The 14,904-nt window shown below is 41.6% G+C and overlaps 1 protein-coding gene across 2 annotated transcripts in view; it reads left to right on the forward strand.

Moving 5' to 3' along the window:
* Nucleotides 1-14,904, forward strand: part of LOC135485714 (cytoglobin-1-like) — a 74,962-nt gene that overhangs the window by 53,047 nt on the left and 7,011 nt on the right. Inside the window, exons 3-4 of one of the 2 annotated variants that reach the window (XM_064768108.1) lie at nt 971-1,208; nt 5,952-6,128. In XM_064768108.1, the coding sequence (XP_064624178.1) occupies nt 971-1,208; nt 5,952-5,963 (250 nt within the window). In that variant the 3' untranslated portion in view covers nt 5,964-6,128. Of the gene's footprint in view, nt 1-970; nt 1,209-5,951; nt 6,129-14,904 lie in introns of those variants that run through there. The other variant, XM_064768107.1, reaches the window with a different exon arrangement.

Consider the following 14,904-nt stretch of genomic DNA (forward strand, 5'->3'; position numbering starts at 1 on the left):
ATCCGACAAAACATGAGCTTTTTCCCTGGATTTCAGTGACCTCGGGCATGAAATAAACCTGGTTTCTTTTGCCTGATATTTTCATCTGATCGGACATTTCCCGAGCAATTCGTCACGTCGCTTTAGTCTCAACCATTTTGTCTGTCCCGCGCATGTTTACAATGACAAACATGCCTGAACCATATGACAGGTTCATGCAAGGAAAAAATGGCGCCGTTTTTCAGTCAAGGTTTTCTCGGTTCATTTAATATACTTTGGGGACATACTTTATTTTAAATAAGCCCCCATAATTTGTTTTTTGCCGAGATTATCAGGTAATTATTGGCGTTTACACGAATCACACGAAGTTCATTATGACTATGTCCGGGAATGTTTTGGATGGCACAGTCACGTGGAATTTCGCGAATGTATTGGTTGATGCCATCATCTAACCCTCTTATTTCCTGAAGAGGTTTTTCCAGAGGTTATGTCGGCCGCCGTTCTTTGTCAGTGTCGGACTGGCTGCTCTGATGTGTATGAATCACCTCCTTTACAAGTCGTTCAACCTCACCTCGGTTCAACCCCCCGACAATGAAGCATAACTCATGTCAATTATATGTCCCGACCAACCAAGGCATTCGGGTACAGGCCACAGCAAAGGATCGCAAGCTTTTCAATAAGTGCTCATATTTATCTAGAGTTTGAAGCTAAAACTTTGCGGACACAGTAGGAATTACGTTGGATTCGACTCATTACGGGCAGCCACATCTTATCAAATGAAATAGTCAGAATTTATTGAATTTTTTTGCCAATATTGGTTTGTACTGATACTGATTATATAGGTGGCACAGGAAAATGACCATACTCGGAAAAACTGAAATGACGTTAGCTTCTTTGTTCAATAAGCTGGGGGAAGCTTGTTACTTATCACCTTATACGTGTTCACCGCGCGCGGTTGATGAGTATATTTACTACGTTTGTCTACTTCCAGATTTTTCCGCAACAATCCGGACTTCCAGAATATGTTTGAAAACTTCAACCTCCAGAATCTGAATGACGAAGAATTGATGTTTTCAGACGTGGTGTTTGAGACACACGCCGTTGCAGTATTCAACACATTCGATGAAGTATTCGCCAATGTAGAGAATGTGGATGTAGCCATAAAGGCACTCCATCAAGCAGGGATGATGCACACTAAAATACAAAATTTTAAGCCAGAATACTTTGAGGTAAGGTAATAATCCCAAATCTCGATTGACCTGGTGTTGATTGTGCGAACAAAAAGTATTTTTTGTTCAGACCTTGGATAATATTTGTGATGACAGTTGTATGTCTGTACAAAGCTAGATATTAGGCGAGGACCCCGAAGGCCACAAATTAAAAACGGTTAAAAGAGCGAAGCTACAAAGATCTGACGTGGCTAAAAGAGGAAATTCCCTTGAAACTAGTTGATGCCAGACGGAAATGTTAAGAAAACACCCAACGTTGCCAGCCTATATAGTCTGGATAAGATATGGGTGATGAACTACATATTCTGCAAGAATTTGGTCTCACAAAATGTAGGCTCAATATGTATTTTGGGGCCAATAGTTTGATAAAATTATGACGCTACCACTCCACTTGAATATTAAGATTATTCATGCAAAATTAATATTTCATGTTAAGACCTTACTATGAAATTTAATGCGAGTCCACGCACGCGCATAACGCTATCTAACCAGAATGTGAAGTCCGGCTCGCAAAGTTGCGGTTTCCAAAAGGCCGATTGGCGTGATACATATTTAGTTATGTACGCCATTTAGCTGGGCTTCAAAACGTTCGTCCCCGGGTTTGATTACCCGCTATGGTTATGTTCTGAAATTTTCTTATTTTTTATTTTAATGCTTTGTAATCATCTGTAGTTTTATTTATCATAGAAAAGGCTTTACGCCAAAAATATTTGGCAGTGTCTTTTCCGTCTTGAGGTATTGTAAGTTTGAGTTCTGTACGTCGATTGTACGTCACGGGTTTCTATCAATCCGGCTGATCGACACCCTCCAATCTACCGGTCAGACGTATACTTACTTCCCCAACTCAGATGACCCGACATAGCTCTATGCAGCCATGCAGTCACGGAAATTGTCAACCACTTCATCAAAAATGGAACTGGCAATACAACTGATATCATTTAAAAATTTCGGTTCCATTTGTAGTTAGTCGGGATTTTATTTGATGTATCTCGGGTAAAGATTGCGGTGAATTTTTCTCCACATTGTCCCGTTAACATAACGATTTACGATTTGCGGTATGATTTCACGCGTGTTTGGTTTAGGCAGATAGTTTACACTTCATACACTGACAGCTGTTGGCTTTGGTCGATAGTATTACTGTATCATCGCTTGTATTGAACACGAAAAATGTCCATAGAAATATGGCGTCAACACCAATAACCTCAGTGTAAGCGACTCGAGCGCATGTCTTTCTTGTATGCCAGTTGTTATTCGAAACTTATTATCAGGGTTGGTCATTGACGTGGTGATATTCTATTTAATCTGTGCTCCAATCCGAATCGCCAGTGCCATCTAATGCCGGTGTGACAGCGGATATAGTCCCCCTGGAGTCATAGTCCGGTAGCATTGTATTTGACCAATTAAGCAGCATGATCTATTGTACCGCTAACCCTAACCAAAACATATAGCAATGCGGGCTATTGTTACACGGACTATCAGCCCTAGGACTACTATCCCCGCCACACCGGCTGAACATGCTCTAGACTCACCGATCTAAGACCGTTTTGGATTATGCAAGCCAAGGCCCCGTAGTTATAATGCCTGTTGTCGTGCACTGCCATTCAACATTGTTTCATCGGGATAGCCAAATTTTCTAAAATTTCTGATTGATCATCGATCATGACATCATGCCCGATTTCACAGCAAGCGTTCAGAATGACAGGCAGATAGTCCCTGAGGTGGCCAATCAGGAATGCAAAGGCCTTGGCCTGTTCAATGCGCATTGTACAGTACCCCCAGGTATATGGCACGGCTTAACCCGCCGGCCATGAGGGAATTCCTTTATGATCGGTGACCGGCCATGAGGGAATTTCTTCATTTCTATCAATCCGGCTGATCGACACCCTCCAATCTACCGGTCAGACGTATACATACTTCCCCAACTCAGATGACCCGACATAGCTCTCTGCAGTCATGCAGTCACGGAAACTGTCAACCACTTCATCAAAAATTGGACTGGCAATACAACTGATATCATTACCTTTGGATCGGTGACCGGCGCGTACAATACATCTGGCAGACCTTCCCACGCGATGCGAGCTCTGGATTTGTAGTTCGGTACTGAGACGCATGAAGCGCTAAGTAGGATCGCGGACGATCCATCTCTGTCCGAAGGGGGGAATGATGTATAGTACCAGGTATATGGCACGGCTTAACCCGCCGGCCAAGAGGGAATTCCTTTATGGCCCAGTGGTTGGCGCGTTGGTCCCAGAGTGGAAGTTAAGCAACGTTGAGCGCGGTCAACCTTCGGATCGGTGATCGGCGCGTACAATACACGCATTGTGCTTGGGGAGGTTATGTTCAGAGATAATGAACGGGTGTTAGATCGGCGAGTCAAAAGTATATTCAAATGCCAGATGCCATCAGTTTAAAACATCAGAATCGCCGATCGACATCACATCGATATGGTCATGTGATGATAAAGGATTGTGCGGATACGTATACAAAATGTACAGCCATCGAGTCTATCGATCGCAATAATCCATGGTATTCCTTTTGTTTGTTTGTTTTTCTTGATGAAATCAATAATTCAATTAATAACTGATTAAGGTATTTGAGGGTTGATTCAGCTGATAGTAATCAAATTATCGGTCTCACCTAACCGATCTGTCAGATTGAATGATGTAGCCGTCCTTAATATTAGTATTTTTGGCTTCCTAAAGCTCTAGTCAAAATAATCGAGTAAAACAGGGTGTACACTAGTAAAATATTAGCATCATTTTACCAACAATTTAGCAACATTTTTACAACAATTTAGCAACAAGCCCTTCAAGGCCCTGCGTACACTAGCAACAAATAAGCAACAAATTGGCAACATTTTTACAACATGTTGGTAAATTGTTGCAAACCCTTTAGTGGAAACAAAGGGAAAATAGGTATTTTGGAGGGAAGATGGATGATTCAAAGGAGTGAAGATGTGTTTTGAGTGCTTCTGCAGCAATTTTAGCTGTCATTGTTGAGAGGCGGAAGAGGCGGCGAAATAAACCAAAGAGAGTATGGACCAGGCCCTGGATCAAAATGAGGGTGGATCATGGGGCATATCACTGCCTGTTAAAGGAGTTGCGCTGACTGACAAGCCATCATACAAAAACTTCCTGCGAATGGATGAAACTGCATTCGAAGAACTTCTTGAAAAGGTTTCACCACCCATTACTAAGCAAGACACTCAGTTGAGAGTTGCTATACCAGCTGCTTGTTCAAGTCACAGGACCACAGGTAGATCACATGACGCTAATCCTATATCTGATTGGCTGAAGAGTTTGCAACATATTTACAACATGCAACAAAGAATTGCATTGCATTTAATTTGCAACAATTTTACAACAATTTTACAACATGTTGTAAGAAGCGTTTTGCTCTGTACACACTACGCAACATTTTTGCAACATTTGTTGCAACTGGAAATGTTGTAAAAATGTTGCTAATATTTTACTAGTATACACAGGCCTTTAGGCCGAAGACGATCGAGCACTCAGGAATAGTCGTGATGAGAATAATTTTGATCCTTTACTGCATAGCCATTACCCCCAACCCCCCAGTGCACAACCAAATGTATGGGACGTTTCAATTTTGCTATATTGCCCACTTAGTGTCGAAAAACATTTTGATGTGTTTTATGTGCAGAGTTTGGTAGTGTAACTATCCGAGATTATGATTTAAATGAAATCGATATCGAAATTCAAAATTCGGTTAAAATAACGAAATGGATGAGCATTGTTTTCGAGACCAACCTGATAAAAAACCCGAAGACGTAATACAAATTCATATACTGACGTTGACAAGTTTTAAACTCCAAATAGTTTGGCCGACTTATCTTTGCACGTCCAAGATTATGAGACCCTTGCAATTGTGAATTAGTCGATTTGTGATGTTTCCGCCCGGACATTCTTGCGTGCACTGGGACGACTGACATGACTGGGGGTATTGACTATTTGTGCAGTAGAAAATCCCAATATACACTATAGCTAGGGTATCATTCAGCACAGAACCGAAATAACCATCATGGATGTCATCAATGATCATAATCATCATCACACTAAATTTGTGATGGTAAAATTTGATTGGCTGTGCTGAGAGAAAATAAATGTCGAATAATCTTTGCTGTCGAAAATCTGGAGAAAAAATCTCCACTAGCCCGTTGTGTACATGACGTGTCACATTATAGTAATTGTGAAGTGTTCGAGAACCTCAGCGAGGAAGAGCCAAGAGTAATCTAACTAGTGTCATGGGTGTTGTCCTATCACGATCACGCTTCCTTTAAATAAGCTGCGAAATGCATCTACGAAAAGTCAGTAATTGGGCTCCTACACGATATTAGCATCATGTCGCAGTATGTTCATCTGACGCTCTCTTGAGGCTCTTCAGAAGTGGTTCGTACATGTTATTAGAACATTTGTATAACGCGCTGATACCGCCACATTACCAATATTTATACAGTTACATAATTCATTTGGAAACTGCCAGTGCTTAAAATTGGTTGTAGGCGGATGGTGTGTTTCAGTTATATGACCCCTCCCCCCAAAAAAAAAAAAAATTGTTTGTCCGAAATAGCTCCACATTGATGTTTACATAAGGACGTTATAGTCCGGGAGCTGATCATGAGCGACTTTTATTTAACAATGCAAGCTACAAATGATTGTAATGTGTTGTGGGATAGAGCTCGCCTACCTGACCATATATGAACCCAATTCTTAATATTTTCAGTGGTGGGTGTAGGAGATAAAGGGATTAGAAATTGTGTTAACGACTTCATCATTGGACCACGAATGGAGCTTTGTACAGGAGAACAAGCATCAATGTACACGTATTAATCTTGAACGGTTGGATTTACAACCTATAGATATATTACCAACATATAAAACATGGTGCCTCTGAGCGAGATAAGCATGTCTTTAATTGTTTTTAAGTGGCAGTGTGGTTGAAAATGCGTTTTTATGTACATGTATTATGTCTTGATTTCCATAGAAACCAATTTAATTGTTATTTCCTATTAAACACCTACTGATTGGCAATGTTTAGGGATCTATTTCGTAGTAAAGGTATCTGTAGCCGATTGTATAGCCTCGATCCGCAGTCCTATATCAACACCTATAGCCACTTCATGCAATATTTCCCAAACTGGTGCACAAACTCCAATACGGTTTTCAGGATATTGTCCGCAATTTTGTTTTCAAATTACACATTACGGCTAGAATGTGAATGCATGAGTGCTTGATTATGTAACCTGCCATTTAAAAAACCCTTACAAAAAACTGTTTTACTTCCAAATTTTTTTGAAATATTTTTGCTACAATGATAAAACACAACATTCTAAGAATACCGACAAAAAATCATCAAATTCGAATGAGTAAAAATGAAGATAGAGCTATTTTTCACTGCCAAATGGTTTTCTTAAGCACCCAGCCCCTTTTACTGTCCTATAGTGTCACCATATTAACTACGCCGTTTCCTCAAACCGGAAAGACTTTGCAGCTGGTTAAAAAGAGAAAAAAGTACATCTGTCTCCTACGCGATAACAGCTTTTTTATAGTGACGCCTTGTCCTCCTTAGATACAATCATTTGAACTAAGTTAATAGCATCATATACAATGGGCGCCTGCCGCTCGAGTTGGCGGCATTTTTCGAGAACTAACAAATATTAGTGTGGTGTCTCTTGGTACGATCGGCACTATGACAGGTCACTGTGGCTGACGATTTGGACTTTATGATATAAGTTTTAGATTCAGTTTGAAATTTCGATATTTGATTAATTGGTAGCAAGTCTGTGTTTTATAAATAAACAGTAAATCATTTGCTTCCGGCATCCTTGAGAATAAGATTGACCAGGCATTACGCTTGAGTTAAATACATTGTAAATAGGGCCTAATTGGATCGGTCAGATCAAGGAAGTTGTGTTGGATTGAGGAATTTATGGTGCGTGGGTGGAGAGAAACTGTATATTGTCATAGTAATGAACTGTGTTGCTAGGCTTGGCGGCACATCGTAAATAATGCTTTGAACTTTCCTTCTGCTGCCTCTTGTGTAGGCGGATAACTTCCGTTCTAAGAAATAAGTAATTTGCTTCAGTCTTTACCGACTAACGATTGTACGATTGTAACCCATTGGTGGTCCTGAACAGAACAGGGCCTGGTCTCTCCAAATCTCGCCCACTCACGTCCACGCTTAGCATCAAATAGGAATCTTGATTTGAAGTAGTTAGTGTAAAGGGAGATTCTGAAGTGTAAGGATCTCACTTGTAAGTGATAACCTCAGATATTGTTAACTGTGATCATCATGAAGCTTAATACAATCAAATAATAGTATTACTGTAGTTTTTGTAATTCCTCTCTCCGATCTAAGGCTGTACCGATTCTCACGACAGAGCAGTCACTATACCCATTTATGTGTTGGTAATTACATACGAGAAACAACCATCGACGGTGTAGGGACGCGTTAGTCTTCTTGTTGTCCGGTATGGCGGATTTATATGGTATATGATTTATAGAAGCAATGGAGGTCAATTAGCTCTGAAATTTTTTATCTCTGACCTAATGACTTTAAAAATTTGATTTCTGAGCTTAATAAGCACATGAAAAATCATTCGTTCCTTGGACATTCTATCCTAGGGCATTTCGAACTAGCGGCATCCAAAAGGTCAACCTTGAGAATCTGAGGTTCATCCCTATATGTACTGGCGATGGGCTTCAAATGAGTTCCCAAATCACAATGCAAAGTATGTGTCCCGGATTAAGGTTAAGGCTTGGCTGTCCGAGTAGGGAGGTTGAGACAAGCAACTTATCAAGGATAAAACTCTGTAGAGACACGAGTATTTTGTGTACATTCCGATCCGTATAGGTACGTAAAGATCCGTGATAAATCCCTGATCACAACCCCCTTACCAATCTATTGAAATAACGTATGGAATTACACTACCGTGCTGCAAAACTCGGACTAACAGAACCATAGAATCATTTTGATTTGGGGGCATAAAGAATCAGGTGTATCGTGCATTTCTGTTTCCGACTGGCTCTCACATTGTCTGGGAGCGCTGAAATATAGACAGATAAACTGTGTTTCCCCCTATTGAAATGTCATGGTCTCTCCATAGCTTTATAATGGGCGACTTCAAAGTTGGTGTTGGTGTTAGTGTCAGGTGTTAGCATGGGTGTTGGTGTTAACCCACAGCCCCAAAATGACATGTCTGTGTTAACACCTGGTGTCAACACCAAGTATCAACACTGGTGTTGACTCAACACCAGATGTTGGTATGCGGTGTTACCCAAAGCCCTAACACCAGCCTCGAAATCAACACCAACACCGACACCAACATCGACTCCAACACCAACACCAAACCACCATGGAAAAAGTCATGGACATGGACATGATGGATGCTGCGGAAAGTCCAGAAAAGTACGTATTTAAACTTCATAAGATTTTTCCATTCGACAAGATTCATGTAGTTATCAGGTTAAGTATGTATAGCCCCCATTTATAATAACAAACTGAACAAACAAGAGCATAAATGAGGTAAATTAGTATGTAGAACCTGACAGCTGATCAGCAGGCCCAGCTGAAGTGGTGTTGACCACTCAAGAATCCATGCATGATGCGTTTCAAAAAAAATGTCAAAATACAGGTATCTAAGAAATTTTCATCATCAGAACAGGAATGCTGTAGAATCTAATTCTTTTGATGACGTAACAAAAACCAGGCTGGTATTTTATATTTGAATCCCAAATTTGACCCCAAAAATGCGAAAATAGAAAAAAACATGGCGTCGTCTGCTTCAATCTTACAGAAATGTTTTCATCAGCAGAGCAAGCTGGCAAATGTTTAACTCCTGGGATATCACATCTACCTGTCTCTGGGTGAGCCTGAGATGTTTCTCTACAGGCTCACCACTTTCCGCGGCTCTCCTATGAACATTTCTCCCTCTTTGATTAACAAAATCCTCAGCACGATCAACAACTTCGTGAAAAGCTACGAAGAACATGGCTGCCAATTGCTAACACCAAAACCATGGACACCAACTTTGAACTCTGACTGGTGTTAGGGCGGCCTAACCCCTAGGGGTTGGGTGTTGGCTCCAATAGAAAAGTCACTTAAAATTTCATGAAGTTAACACCAGCTTTGGTTCAGGTCAACACCAAAGCCATGACTGATGTCAGGATAACACCCAACACCGGCTTTAAACTTGGGTAACACCAACAGCAGGCGTCAACACCAACACCACAGACGGAGTTCAAAGTTGGTGTTCAAAGGAGTGTCAGTGTTGGTGTTGGTGTAAGTGTCAACACCAAACACCAGCTTTAAACTCGGGTAACACCAACACCAAGGACAGATTTCAAAGTTAGTGTTAAAACTGGTGTTAGTGTCAGGGTCGGTGTTAACACCAACTGTCAACACCAACTTTGAAGTCACCCATTGTGTTGATACACTCGAATCATAGATGATACATAGGGACAAAACCCGGGACGTATACATGTCTAGAACCCGGGTTGCATAGAACCTGCCCCGACCATGTGTACCTGACAATACTGATGTGGCATACGCTCATGAACATCGCTATCAGCGTCCTTGGTTGTATATAGTGTTGAGCAGTGCGGCAGCAGTGCGCCTCCTACTCATTGATGGTTCACTACCTCCCCAGCTAATTCAATTGGGGAGAAGGGGGTGATTTGCATGGTTATTTGCGCAGGTGCTAGAGAAATACAGTTTATTGATTTGCTCTTCTCTTGAAGACCTCTTGGTGTGATTAAGTAAGAAGATATTCCCGTATTGCGTGTTCCGAATGTGGAGGCTTTTGCATCGTTTGGTTTCTGCTGGAATTGCAAATTAATGCGTGTAGCTAATACTATATGCCTGATTTTCGTGATGACGCGGCATGTGAAGTATGGGTGTTTCCAGGGGGCTTGTGGTATTCGACTCGATGACTCGACGACGCGATGACTCGATGACGCGATCAAGTTGGAATTTTTTTAAATAATATCACTGCTTGGACTGTAATTTATACATAGAATCGTAAGTGGAGGAAAATAAAAAAGAACCGATCATTACCAACCCCTTTCCAGCTGTTTTCACCGTATCTAATCCGACCATTTTTCGTTTCCCACAAGTTCGCATTTTTGATAAAACCATGCGCCATGTTGCTATGCAAGCCACTGGTGTCTTACCGTGAATCTATACTATAATGCGCGTTGTGGCCGCTAAATAGGAGGCGATTTTTGTTTCAAAATTGGGCCTCGGAAATGCCTCGAATTCTTGCAACCTTTGGCTTCGTAGGTCTGGATCATACGTAAGAGTGTCACTGAGGGTGTCATACGTCGAATATCTTCGTGGTTTTAGAATAAATAACAACTTTTCTGAGAGCACGTCGACTGGAGAGCTCCGCTCATTCTCAAAAGCATACACAAACTTCACGCATATTCTCCCTGCCACATCAGTATTAGCTTCCAGCACGTATGTAGTGCTATACAACCTGGTCCATGGTGCAGGGTATTAGCAGGGAGATTAATGATTAGCCTATTCTATTTTAGTTCTATTCGAGAAACACTGACCTGAGTGATGAGGCAAATTGTGCAGAGTGGCCTACCGGAACATGCAGTCAGGGTATCAATAAACAGTTATGCCAGGATGGACAAAATATGTACAGTGGCCAGCGCTTGCTCTTTGTTTTATTCTTTACTGACTGATGTTGTCAGTTTGAATTGCGCTCGCATCTCTCCATGCGCCTGGCTTTGGTCCGACAGTGGCATTGGGTACGGGAGTGGGTAGGTGATATGCCTGACATGTGAGGGCCTTTTTTGGAACAGGACCTGCTGACACTGGTCTCAATGCATTGTCACATCATTGTGCAAAAAAGCGTACTCCAATCAATCTATTGGGGGTTGCATGTAGATAGCAGCAATAAGTCCCTAAATGCAGTTCATTTCGTGTTTAACCTTTAATAAAACTTCAGTAGCGTTTGAAATTTAATGTAGCTCAATCATCGTGCCCATTTAACTAATGTATATTACATTTCAACTTTGCCCGCTCCATGGGTATATGCTAGTACAACTAAATACACCTAAATATAGCTGGTTCAGATCAACCTCCTGCCCAGGTTCCTTACAAGCAGAAATTCCAATATTAAAATGACGCGAGTTCCTGGAGACAAGGTTGGCTATGGATATCCGTTCAGCACGGCAGAAGTGGAAATGTCCAAACCGGCATCACCAAATGAGAAAACACAACATGTTCGACATGTGCGAGTGACATCAAATTTTTATTCCTCGTTAACAAACAAAAATATTGAAGGTAAGGTTGAAGAAAAATTAGCTGGGTCGAGATGTATTGAACGGGCACATCTCCTGGAAAATGTTTAGTTTGGGAATTATAAATCCTCGTATGACATCTTTCCCCTTAGGGCATCTCCAACCAGGACATGTCCATATCTGGGGATATGCCCTAGGGGGCAATATTAAATGTCCTATAGGGGCTGATGTCTTGGGGGGGGGGGGGGGGGGCAGATGTCAAGGGACGGAAGAGGGACTGAGTGACTGAGTCTAAAAAACTGCACATGTGCGAAATTCCGATTGTTGACAGACTACCTTATGACATCTGACATTGGCCACTAGAAGCCTGTGTGTCAATTAAATCTCCGGTCATTTTGCATGCTATGAAACTTCCGCGAGTCCTTTAAATATCAAAATCAACCGCGGGGACCAATCTTCAGTGGCCATGGCTGGGGGGGGGGGGGGGGGGGGGGGCACATCCTTCCACATACCGTAGCTGGGTATGGGAAGGCCGAGCTAAAACCGCTGCTATTGAAGCGGTAGCCCGGAGACCAGGATCATGGGATTCCGTATTTTAGCAAAATCCATAGCAACGATCGCGTCATCGAGCCATCGCGTCGTCGAGTCATCGAGTCGAATACCACAAGCCTTTCCAGGGGGCTATGATGCAGCAATTTTGAATTGCAATCAAGTACTCCCCGATTAGGGGCGAATCCGATAACAAGAAACACTCTCTCAGGGTTGCTCTAAATAAATCTAACTGCCCTTACCAGCTGCATCCGCTAGCAAAATCCGCATTATTTGGTTGTTCTAAGTATTTCCCAACGTGTACCTCAAATCATGTACACTGTACGTTGTACGACATTGATAGCTCGTACTGCAACATCCTGACCACGTTTACGTAAATCTGAACTAAGAATTTCCCAAATCAGACAACGCGGGAAATTACTGAAATCGATGTTCAAAAATCCTTTCAATGAATGAGCCTTACTGCAACAATCGTATTAGTCGACAGCTTGCCGGCCGGCATACATGTTTGCAAAACGGAAATAAGACACCCCCCCCCCCCCCAGAAAATAAATGAATTGAAGATATTATTCATAGTTGGCCATTTATTCACCAGATGGAAGGGCGAATCACGGCTTTTGTGTGGGGAGGGTCAAAAAGGGCAAAAGTGGAAACTTTGACCGCCTCCCATGAGCTTCATGGGCACCGCATGTGGATAAAAACTGTTTTATTCGACAGACCTTTTCGAGATCTTAAATTTGGAGCTTAAAAAGGGGTCAAAATTACTATCACGGCAACCCTTACCCCGTCAGTGTTGTCATGGGTATCATTTTGAAGGTCTATACGATTACTGTCAAATAAAACAGTTTTTATTCATTTATAGTCCCTATGAAGATCGTGGGACAGGGTCAAAGTTACCACTTTTTCAATTTTTTGACCCTCCCTGGGGGGTCCCACGGTTCGTTAAGGGGGCCAAAAATTATGCAATGTTAAAGTACTCCCATAGACCTTCATTTTGATACCCATGTTGACATGTTTCGATGACATCAACTTTTTGACCTCTACTTTGGGACCATTAGGTCCTATTAAGGGTCTCATTTCTGACTTAATGTGCAACTTTACGCGAAAAATTGATTTTTGAAATCAGCATCCCATATTACCCAAAAACGACTGTTTTCAATTTGCCCGCTAATTTGTCAAACGGAATCCTTTTTCTAGACACATTTTTGCCACTCGTCCCATGGCCTAAACGTGCATATCTGCGGGCATTGTTATATGTTCGACTTTAACGATAGATAGGCAATGACAACCATATAGATGATATGATTTTAGCACAGCCATTTCTTTTCTCTCTTTCCTGTTTCAACCTGGGCCGGGTTGTTCGAAATGCCATCATGTTAAATGATGATTGTTATCCTAACATTTCACGTTAAACCTCAAAATGTTATGTTGTCTAACGTAAAGTTAAAATTGAGTTGTTCAAAGTCACGTTGGCCATCACGTTAGCTATCAGGGCAGATACATGTATTGTGGCACACATATTCCGTACTGAACTGTGAAGCTGTGGTAAATACATGACTGTGATGGGTGAAATTCTTCAATCTTTGGTGGGTTCCTCAATCTACAGAGCCAGGCCATAACGGGATATACATTTTGATAATTAATTCAAGGAAATATTGTCTCACTGGCCAGTTTAGAACTTGTATTCTAATAGGCCCATATCAGTCCGCGAGTGACGATTTGATGGCAATGCTGTACACAAATCAATTTTTCTCAGGCAATCGGTATTGGAATGTTTTGAATTTTTACTATTATTTCGATAAAAGCCTCTTCAAAACACATATAAAATTTGGTGGGAATTAAAGCACCCTTGGTGTTCTTATTTCACCAACCTATATTCATTAAAATGTACACCGAATGTACACGCTGGCTAATAGAGGTCTCTGGCCATCCTGATGTTAATTTTTTTATGTTAGTTGCCAAGGACATTACCCAAAATTCTCGTCCCTAATTGGCCACTGCCTGTTAAAGATGGCTGCCATGGGTGGAGAAAAAGTGATGAGAAGAAGGTGAGAGGAAACAATTGGTCAATCAGTGAGCAGCATTTGTTAGTGGATCTTGTTTTAGCTGAGCTAGGAGTTATCCGGGGGAAATTTAAGGGGGCTGATGTGACCAATAATTTAGCGAATTGTGTTTGGGAATATATTACTGCAAAGGGAAGCCGTCAGAAAGCTGTAATAAATGACAAATGGAGGCCTTTTCTTTCAAAAGCAAGGAAGGAGTTTGCTGATCGCCGCATCCATGCTGGTGGTACTGGAGGAGGATCCAGACGTCGCCCTGCATACCCCATTTATGAAAGGATCATGGCGAGGTTAAAAAAGGATGCGAGTTTCCGGGGAGTTGAGGGTGGGTTTGAGTCAGCCATGGACCAGCCACCTGTCACAGAATTATCCTCACTGATCATGACACAACACGATGACCCAATTCCTAAAGATCTAGGTAGGAAAACCTAATTTCAGTTTTTATTCACTTGCTTTGTTACTTGGGCCAATAGGAATTATTGATGATAGAGGATTCTTAACCATCGACTGCTAGGTTAGCATTCTTTCGTCGGCCTTGTTTTTGTTATTTGCATATTTGGCCAAATGCCAATGTACATGCAGCACATGTGCGCACTGATCTGACAGGCATTGAGACTCTGTGCAATCAGAAAATTGCATTCTGTTCACTTCCAGAATGATGACAGCATACACCTTCATGATATACCTCATCTTGTAATAATGAGGAGTACCACTAACCAGAATTGCATGGGTATACATCAATACATTGCTGAAAAATCTAAGTTAAAAGATCACTGAATTTGTTGTGTGATGCCAGAAAGCTGCATTTGTATTGAG

Source organism: Lineus longissimus, chromosome 3, assembly GCF_910592395.1.
Source record: "Lineus longissimus chromosome 3, tnLinLong1.2, whole genome shotgun sequence".
Classification (NCBI taxonomy): domain Eukaryota; kingdom Metazoa; phylum Nemertea; class Pilidiophora; order Heteronemertea; family Lineidae; genus Lineus; species Lineus longissimus.